Source organism: Montipora foliosa, chromosome 2 (genome assembly GCF_036669935.1).
Source record: "Montipora foliosa isolate CH-2021 chromosome 2, ASM3666993v2, whole genome shotgun sequence".
Classification (NCBI taxonomy): Eukaryota; Metazoa; Cnidaria; class Anthozoa; order Scleractinia; family Acroporidae; genus Montipora; species Montipora foliosa.
Window position 1 is genome coordinate 2,418,186 of NC_090870.1, and position 9,495 is coordinate 2,427,680.

The following is a 9,495-nucleotide window of genomic DNA, read 5'->3' on the forward strand; positions in this document are numbered from 1 at the left end:
GTAAGGTGAAAACAGGAAGTGGCCTTGGTCCAGAGCACTGATTAACGGGATTTGTTTCAACATCATTTGCCAGTCTTAAAAGCAAAGGAAAATAAAGGCGACAAGGGCACATTTGAGTAAACCAAAGACTCACATCTATTTAGTTGCGATAAATGTGCTTGTTGTTGTAAAGTAGGCAGATAGATTCCCTCCGGAGAAAATAGAAGCAATGAAACAGACCAAAACTTCCCTTTGATACATAGCAAAAATTCTTTACTCTTCACAAAATTGTTGTGCATTCCCACTGAAGTTCTAGATTGCATTAGTGTTATTACATGGTCATTACATGCATAAATTTATCGTACCAAATCTTCCACAGTCTTTACTGTGAACCTCACCTTGCAAATGATCACTCAGCAGCTCCGGCTTGCGCAGCTCTTTTAGAAATAGCAGTGACCTCTCGGTATCGCAGCAGTCGTTCAAAACAGGTACCTCAATTTTGTTTCATAATAAGAGTGCTATGTTGAGTTCTTTTATTGTGAAACACAAAAATCCTGCCAAAACAGAAACTCTCATGCAAGAACAAATTAGAGTGGATCTTTGTCTATCGCGAAAGGTCCTTTGTTCGATTGTGTATGGATAGCTCTACAATGTGCGTGGTAAGTGAGCGAGTGCGATAAAAAGCGTCCGTACAATGTCGACTTCCACAGCAAAGCGACATCAAAATGGCGGACTGATCCGCTAAGAACGAGACACGCGACTTAACCTGCTCTCCCCGTCGATGATTTGGATATGGGCCACAGATTATCTTTAGGGGATCTATAGGTCAGCGACATTTCCCTGTTTGTTCTCAAACGGCCAGTAGACTCAACTACCCTTGTATGAAATAGTTCGAGATACTTACCCACCACTACGCGTGGCCTAACAAAGAATTCGAAGAATTTTCAACCTCTTTTGCGTCAAGTAAGGCCTCATATTGTATCGGACTTTTTAGAATATTGACATCTGACGTCGCAATTTTGGTCAGGAAATATTACGTTTCTTACTTGAGGTATCATGCCCTATTCTAAACCTAATAGTTCTTCGTCCTTCGGACTTCGCACTAAAAACTGTTCGAACTTCTGACTGAAATACGGAAAATCGAACATTTTTTCTGCAATTTCGGCGCTTTTCCTCGGAAGTTTTAGCCATTTTTCAATATTAGAATAAGCGCAAAAAGTGTTTAATCATTCGTTGAAATAGGGTTCAGATTCTCTTACATAACAAACAGAGCAAATAAAAGTAATTCATTGACTACCTGCTCTTGTTTTCATGAAGTTGTTCTTTCTTTCTGTTTGCGAATTCGCCGAAGCACTGCAAAGTGTATGTTTTCTTCCTTTCCTATATAAGGCACAGTCATTTCAGGATTACGAACTGTGCATTTAGTGGGCTTCCGCGTTTTTCGCTCTTTGTAGTGATCGGCAATATGCTCAATGATGCTTCCAAGTGTATAACTTTGGTAGAGATCCATGGATGTTCGTTTCACTCCCGATTATGTCTTTTCAAAAGCCCTGCTGTGGGCTCGTTTGTCTGGGTCGACGAAGTTTAGGCGATGGTTAACTGTGAGATGATGTTAACCCTCGTCTTGTTGGCAATCGTAAACTTTTCGGCCACAGGTCGCTAGGGTTAATATTCAATGTATCCATTTTCTCGTTTGGTGTTCTCTCGAGTTCTCATCCCGTCACGATTTAGTAAGCTCTCAGCTTACAGTTTCGAAACTCGTCGAAGTCCTCTCAAAAAGAATTTGCTGAAATTTCGCCTCAAACTGGTTCTTTCTAAGGGCCTGATTACATGTCGAATTTCAGCCCGGTCAGCAGGGCTGAGATTTTAGCCCAGGTTCTGAAAGAAATCCTCTTAAAACCACACGGAGAAGGTTTCAATATCCTAGCCCGAGCCCGGTTTCTCAAACCCGCCCATGCGCCAAACGCACATTTGCCTGGGAAAATTTACTGAGATACGAAAACAAGTCGATGCGCATGATCACGTTCCTTTTTCAGCCCGAGCTGAAGTTCCATTTCGATTACATGGACTTTTTGCGGATTTTTCAGCCCGTTTCAACCTCCTTCCTAGGGCTGTTCAGCCTGGGCTAAAATTCTCCATGTAATCACACCTTTAGACTGTTTAATTATTAATTTCCATAAAATTGAAGAAGCCATGCCTGAACACACAATCGGACTCCATCGCGTGAAACTATTTACTAGAACATACCTAACATGTACACGTGTTGAGTACAACACTGCATATGTTAATTTAAACCTATCACCTTACATTCATATAGTCACTTTTAGTTTTTTCTGTCATTTGGAAATGATTTCATGGAGCGTTCTGCTATTACCATGCTCATCTTTATTCTTAAGTGTTTACCAAGATTTAATCAAGTTCTCTGGCGCTGCGCATACAAGCACTTGAAAAAGGCAAGCATATTAAAGCAGACGTAATATAGGCAGAAACGTTACCTTGTTGTTACTTTGTGTCTTTTGTACCAACGAAGGAAGCTCTGATCAAAGACGCAACTGAGTTTGAGCTTGTTGGTTATGCTTACGCATGCGTCAGCATAAGTATTTTTCCCTCAGGTATAATTAAATTTTCAGACTAGGGTTTGAAATTCCCTTGTGAACGTTAATTAGCTAGTTTTTTTTCCTGATTTCCTCATGTACTTTAAAGGTTAACCGCAATCAACAGATATGCACACATATTTGTTTTGACGTGGATTAATATTCCCGATCTCTCTCGGTATTTATCACTCACTTAAAAAGTCCCTCGTGCACCAGAAATTCAAATAAATAGAGCTAAGAATTCGTTAGATGGTCATCGCCCTTCACCGCCAAGACGACAGTATGGCTGCGGAGACAGAGCCCGAGGGCGGCACAGTTGCTAAGACTGAAACTTCTTCACTGCATTTTGGAAAAGTTTTGAACCGACTTTACGAAGTACCAGTTGTAAACACAGTCTGCAAGAGAGTATCTGGTGCATATCGCTGCACTCGAGACAGTATCAAACCAATTCAGTTTGGCTTTCTTGCAGCTGAAGTCACCGTTAAAACTGCCATGGTCACGACGCAAAGGGTCTATTCTGCGCTGCCTACCACTGGTTTACTGGGTCATCTCAAAGATGGATTTGAAACGAAAGGTTAGGTGAAGGTGCTTAGAAAATTATGTTGATATGTTGAGCGTTGTTTGTCATTTTCAGCGAAACATAATTAAGGAATACAAGTGGGATGTTTTAGAACATTTCTGCCTTCTCAAAAGACAGAAGATTTAACCACGCTTTAGTGTCGAGCCTTTCCTGAAACCCAATCGACAGTATTTCTGAGAGGGAAAAACGCATTGGTTTTAATTTCTCCCCCATTTTAGTGAAACGGAAGGGTGTCGTGCTTCGCAAAGGAACGTGTTAATCACGTGCATCAAACGCTGCCCAATATTCATGCAGTCAGTCGTTTCCCGTTTTGTACTGTCTGAATTCAATCGTGTGGAATTGCAAATAGTCCCTAGCAAAGGAAATGAGGCCACGATGAAAGCAAATGAATTGCACGGTACCTTTTCCGTCAATTTATAAAGAGAATCGTGATTTATCAACGAGAATTATTTTCAATAACAGAATTTCAAGGGCTTTCAAGCCTCTGTGTTGACTACCATCTTTTGTCAGTGTATACTTCTGTGATCTTCTGTGCGTTCAGAATTACCTAAATTGGAAATATACATAACAGCCCATGGGATAGCAAACTTAAAGTAATTCCCTTGAAATTGTTCTACTATCAAACTTTTTTGGAAACTTGGCATAATTAACATTCATGATATGAACATTAAAAAAATGCATTAAAAAAATGGGGTCACCGTGCTTGTTTACGCGTCAGCAGGCTCTTAAAATGGGGTATTTTTACTGTTTTCGCGTTAAAAATTCGAATCACCTTCATACAGAATTTAAGCCTTGGTTACTTCAGAGACACAAAATTTTATTTTGAAAATAAAGCTTCTTTTATTCACATAAGCAGTATTGCTTCATGTAGGCCGTCTTTGATTCTCTGGTTGTGGTAATAGTACACTTTTTGGGACAGCTCCGTGGTTAGCTTGAAGTCCTCGCCTTGGGTAAAATACACCCAGTACGGAACTGTTTTCCAAAAAAAATTCATGTTCTACTATCAAACTTTTTTTCTTCTTCAAATATGTTCTTTATTAGACTGTTCTTAGCAATACCTGGGGGGAAAAAAAGGGGGGTCACCGTGCTCGTTTGAGAGAAAAGGAGCATTTATTTCGCTATCGGGTTTAGTTTGAGCGAAATCTCTTGCGTTTTGTATGCGCGCGCGCTAATGACGCGAAAATCGTGAGCAGTAGGGATGCAAATACAATAATAATATTGTATTAGGAATTATTTTAAGTTTGCAATGGAAGAACGCACGTTAAAGGTAATGCCAATGCCTGAATGTTGTGGGCATGCGTGAAAGGCCATTGCATGTTTGCATCTAGACATTGAAAAAAAGTGGTAATAAGAGGACATGCCTTAGCATACAATGGGACAACCTCAGAAAAAAAGCTTTTTTTTTTTTGTTTAGTTTCCCAAGTTGACAACATGGCTTGTAATGGCATTGACTTTATGCAGAAAAAATGGCCAGCGGTTCAAGAAAGCAAGGATCAGGTGAGAATGTACAGTAGATCTGTTATCCGTGCAGCGAATGCGAGAGACCGAGACCTAATTTTGGGGTAGGGTCGTACCTCTTGTTGAACACTGTCACTGTATATAGTGTCGTACTTCACATTGTTTTCTGTGCTAAATCCATTGTTATCTTTGTTCGCTCTATTGTTCTTTTGGCCAATCCTGAAGCCCGTTCGATGAGGTACGGCACGACCCTTTTTTTGAGGTATTCAAATTCACCCTTAGAAAAAAAATCTCAACACCACGAGCCAAGGGAGTAGAATGGAATGAAAGGCTGACGCTCTTAAAACGGTTTCACCGAGGAATTAGTCAAATACTGTAACCTTACCACACGATCAGCCTGGACAGTAAATTACTTTGCAGCGGACTCGAATGAGCCTTTTACAGGTTAGTGATCACATGGTACAAAAACCGCCAAACTGGAACGCTAAAATTGCGCAATGGGACATCTAAAACAAAGCAAGTTTAAATCTAAATTTTCGTTGTTTTTAATGTCCCAGTGGGCAATTTGCGTTTCAGTGTGGCGATTTTAGTGCCATGTGATTAAAACCTGCAAAAGTTCTATTTCTTATCTTCTAAAAGAAGGTTTCACAAAACTGAGAGGTGTGGTCGTCGTTATCATCCTCATTTCCGGCTTTTATAAATTGGTAACGGTAAAAAATCCCCTCGGTAAATAAGTACTTTATTTGCAAAAAAAAGTTACAAAAGTAAATTGAAGAATTTAATAACTGGGTAATCTCTCGTTAATGTTTGCAAGATTTTGGCTCTCGGAGTGGACAAACTTGAGCAATCGGATGTGGCGGAGGTTCTCCTCACTGTCACAGAAGCTGCTGTGGATTTTTGCAAACCAACCCCCGCGAAAAGAGAATACAAAGCAAACAATTCCGCACACGATCAGCCTGTTGTGGTGACAAAAATTGATCGTATCCGGGGGGTCAATAAGAACATCATGGCTGGAGGAGCGAAGGTATCGTAAAAGCTCTATTAACCCTTTCACTCCCAAGGGTGCCACTTATAGATTTTACTGTCTAACGCCAGACGATTTTACTCGTCAATGGGGAACCCCACGGGGGTGAAAGGGTTAAGCCCCTCTCCACCCCCTTAATTGCTCCCGAGTAAGCTCTTATAATAGGCCAATAAATACACCTTTATTGAATGGTTTAACATATAATAATACGCGCGGATATTTTGCGAGTTGCATAGTATTTCTAGCCCCAAAGGGGCGAAGAAAATACGAGCAACGAGCAAAATGTCCCATTCAATAAGGGATTTATTATTCCACTATTACGCCACTATGACGCCATTTTCTGGCATTTTGGCTTCCTGCACTGACGGAGAATCGTCTCGATTACATAATAAGGCGCGTGCAAATGACTAAAACAACAGACAACCATTCAAATTTCCTTTATCTGATTGGATATGGAAATGACGAATGACAAGCGATGACAAGCTAAATTCTCAGGCTTTGCGTCGTGTTAAACAATTTCTTTCATTGAAAACTCCCGTCCCGTCCGTTTTCAGGATCTGTTCTAAACCAGTCAAACTGGGACAATACAGTGTATTAGTCTCCTATTTTGCACGTTCTCTTGACCAAATATGGTAAAATGGCGTAATAGTAGAATAATAGACCCTGGTATTTATGTAGCTGCTCCCTTCCCATTTGACTCTCAATTTGTCAATTGATCATTGACGCTCAAAGTAAAATATTTCAACCATTATCTTGACACAAGCAAGAGGGATTTTAAAGGAGATTTCGTGGTTTTAAACGGGTTCAGGGAAGGCTCTTTAGAGCTTCCACGGTAGTTATTGAATAAAATAAATTAGCACAAACCAACACAGTGGATAGCGTTAAAGGCGCGCTCTGATTGGCTACACAAATTCCCACTATCCTTTGCTATCGAGGTTTTGTACGGCAGCCATGTTGCATGGCAGGAACAATGAAAATCGTTTACATTAGAAAGAACATTTGTTCCCATGGGAAAAAGAATCTATTGTTCCTGCCGTGCAAAACCTCTTTTCACCTCCGAGCGACTGGCGGGGGATTTGCGCCCTAAAATTTAATCTTTGCGGGAATAAATGAGTTATAATCACATTTTTGTGCTATACTCTCACACTGTTTTAGTATATACTAACGAAACCCACTGGAGAGTGATTAGACAACAAGGCACTTTCATATGATCATCGTAGGAGAAAATAGTGAATAGTCTTATCATCTCTGAATAAAGCTGACAACCTAAAGGAAAGCCTCTCAGAGCAGAGGAAAAAAAAAACAACCGGAAGGCTAAGATTAAATCTAAGAGTCCCACCCATACCGCCTTCCCTTATTTCCAGCTGGCTAAATTTCTCAATCGTTTTTTTTCCCCCAGGTTGTATCCTTTGTCATCTCAGTTCCCTCATCAGGTGTGAACGCAGCAAAGAATGCTGCCCAATGGTCCTGGAATTTCACACGAGACATGCTTCAAAGCTTACCGGTAAACACGTCTTGAGATGATGATAATGATGATAATAATGATAATGATGATGATGATCAGATTCGTTGTGCATACAACGATGTTAATTCTTATAGAGTTACATGGATTACCGCAGCTGGTACACGATTCGCTCTTACACCAAAGCCTTCACCTCCCTACCAATCACAACACTCCAGGGACACTGTCAGTAACCACTGTTGACTGTTCACTATATACTGCTTATTAGACATTATTCTTCTTTTCTTGGAAAGGAAGTCTTACTGACACCTAACCATTAAGCCACGGAGTCAGAATATCTCATGATTCATCGAATTTTAGTCAGTCGGAAACAAAATGCAAGGAAATAAGCACGCTCGATTACGAAACAGCCAAAGACCTGAAAGGAATTAGAATTAGAATAAGCTCTGTTCAGTCCTAAGTGATTAAGGTCAGTCGATCAAGAGAAAAACGATGAAAAGACAAGCAATCATAAACCTACTTTCGACCGAATACCTCGATATGATTTGTGACACTCTTTCTGGCGTTAACAGTTTTGCTCACTGAAGAAACTTCAAGAAAGTTCTCCCTCCTTTAGACTACGCAAAGGAGACGAGGTTTCAGACCTTTTAAAAATGAGAAAAACCGCTCTGTTCTGATATCTTTATGTTGGTACAAACATTAACACTAATTAATTGTGTTCGGAATTGTTACAGATTATTGGTCAGAAAAAAGACGAACCCAGGAGGTCTAAACGCCAACTTAAAGGAAATTACCGAAGGATGGTGAATGAAGCTGACCCATTTGCGTCATCACCTGACCGGAAACGGAAATACGAGCAAGGAGAATCCGAAGGAACGTTGACCGAGCAGCTAGTTTATGTCAGTGACAGCTACGTTTCCGACGAAGATCCCGACTTTCATCCGGATGATGACGAAGATAGTGAAGCATCGACCGAGGACGAGGAAGATAGCGGCAACGAGGACGACGAAAATAGCGCAGAAAAGCACCAGTCTGAGTTGAAGCGCTCCAAAAACGAACAAAAGTCCACCACCCTTAATTCCACTTCGCAAGATAAAAACCAGCCCACGTACGCTAAAGTTTTAGATGGCCCAGAAAAAGAGCAACAAGCCAAGCAAAAGAAGGAAGAACCGGTGAAAAACAAGGAAGAACCGGTGAAAACGAAGAAAGAAGGCGAGAACACTGAACCAAATAAAGAAGGATCCAAACCAAAGAAAGGAGAAGAGGTGAAACCAAAGAAGGAGGAAGAGACCAAGAAAAAGACAAGCGGAGAAGAAAGTAAAACAAGCAAGCGAGAGGACGCTAAAGCAAGCAAAGGTCAACACGTAAAAGAAGATTACGCTGCAGTGAAGTCATTATTGAACTTAAAGTTGTATTAAGGTCTCTTCTCTCGTAAACTGTAAGCAATAAAACTTCAATCATTTCCGAGTAAAAAACTGACTCACTGACATCGTCACTAAGACCAGGTCACCGAGCACCGATTCTAGAGGCATTGGCTGACTATGTGGCATTCTGATCTCTTTCAGCTCAAAGTCGCCAAATTATCCATTTCAAATAAGTTGCCAGTCATAAAGAACTAGTACTACTCCAAAACAGTTTTCTTCCCTCCTACGATTGAATAATTGATTTAGAAAGAACCATTATCACAGAGCTTTAAAAAAAAAAATAGAATTTTAAGAGGTCTGCTGAGACGCCAATATTTAGGTTCTACAAGAGTTATCACGTAATGGACTCTTGGTTCTGCTTAAACCAGTTGCGGGGCTTGGGCCATGGAGTACGTTTCAAATTGGAGGGGGAGGGGCTGAGTTTTGGTATGGATAACGGAAGTGTGAAGGGGGGGGAAGGGCTTAGGAGAAAACAACACCATAGGAAAAAAGTGGGGGGCTATAGCACCAGCTTCTCCTTCTCCGCAGCCCCTAAAAGTTGCGGATAGCTACTAACTAAAGCCAAAAAATGGTTTGATCAAATGGGTAGATTAAAAGGAATTGAAAGCTCGGTCAAAGGCAAGTTGAAAAGTGAATCTAAAGAAGAGGTAACCATTTAACCTTTCAATTTTTGTAAACGCAATTAATGCGACCAAAATCCCATTCTTAACTCGCCCACCAATGATATAGCTCGAAATTTGAATCATTTTGTTGTTACTAAAAGTTTAAGCCAATTTTTTTCAGCCCCCAGAAGGTATATCTTTCATAAATTCTTAATACGACCGCGTACAAAGTTGCTAAAAGCGCAGACTCGTATCCACACATGTATTTTGGCAGTACGATTTGGAACTGCCCATCAAATCCATAGTGCACCGTGGGGTCTCTTTTCTCCATTGAAAGTAGAAGGCTGTTGGTGACCGAGAAGACGCCTTGGT

The 9,495-nt window shown here is 40.7% G+C and overlaps 1 protein-coding gene across 2 annotated transcripts; it reads left to right on the top strand.

The window, feature by feature from the left end:
* The first annotated feature begins 2,781 nt into the window (after nt 1-2,781).
* LOC137988697 (nucleolar protein 58-like) lies at nt 2,782-8,559 on the top strand. 2 transcript variants are annotated; one of them, XM_068834673.1, is made up of 5 exons: nt 2,782-3,147; nt 4,568-4,650; nt 5,426-5,635; nt 7,035-7,139; nt 7,832-8,559. In XM_068834673.1, exons 1-5 carry the CDS (start codon nt 2,823-2,825, stop codon nt 8,513-8,515), a joined length of 1,407 nt encoding a protein of 468 aa, XP_068690774.1. In that variant the 5' UTR covers nt 2,782-2,822; the 3' UTR covers nt 8,516-8,559. The 2 variants fall into 2 exon arrangements, with proteins under 2 accessions (XP_068690774.1, XP_068690781.1); XM_068834680.1 differs by lacking the exon at nt 5,426-5,635.
* The last annotated feature ends 936 nt before the right edge of the window (nt 8,560-9,495 follow it).

Excerpts from the sequence above, each read along its gene's own strand:
- LOC137988697 (XM_068834673.1), top strand. The coding sequence starts at position 2,823 with ATGGTCATCGCCCTTCACCGCCAAGACGACAGTATGGCTGCGGAGACA. Across the intron at positions 5,636-7,034 it reads TCATGGCTGGAGGAGCGAAG|GTTGTATCCTTTGTCATCTC; the intron begins GTATCGTAAAAG and ends TTTTTCCCCCAG. Across the intron at positions 7,140-7,831 it reads ACATGCTTCAAAGCTTACCG|ATTATTGGTCAGAAAAAAGA; the intron begins GTAAACACGTCT and ends GAATTGTTACAG.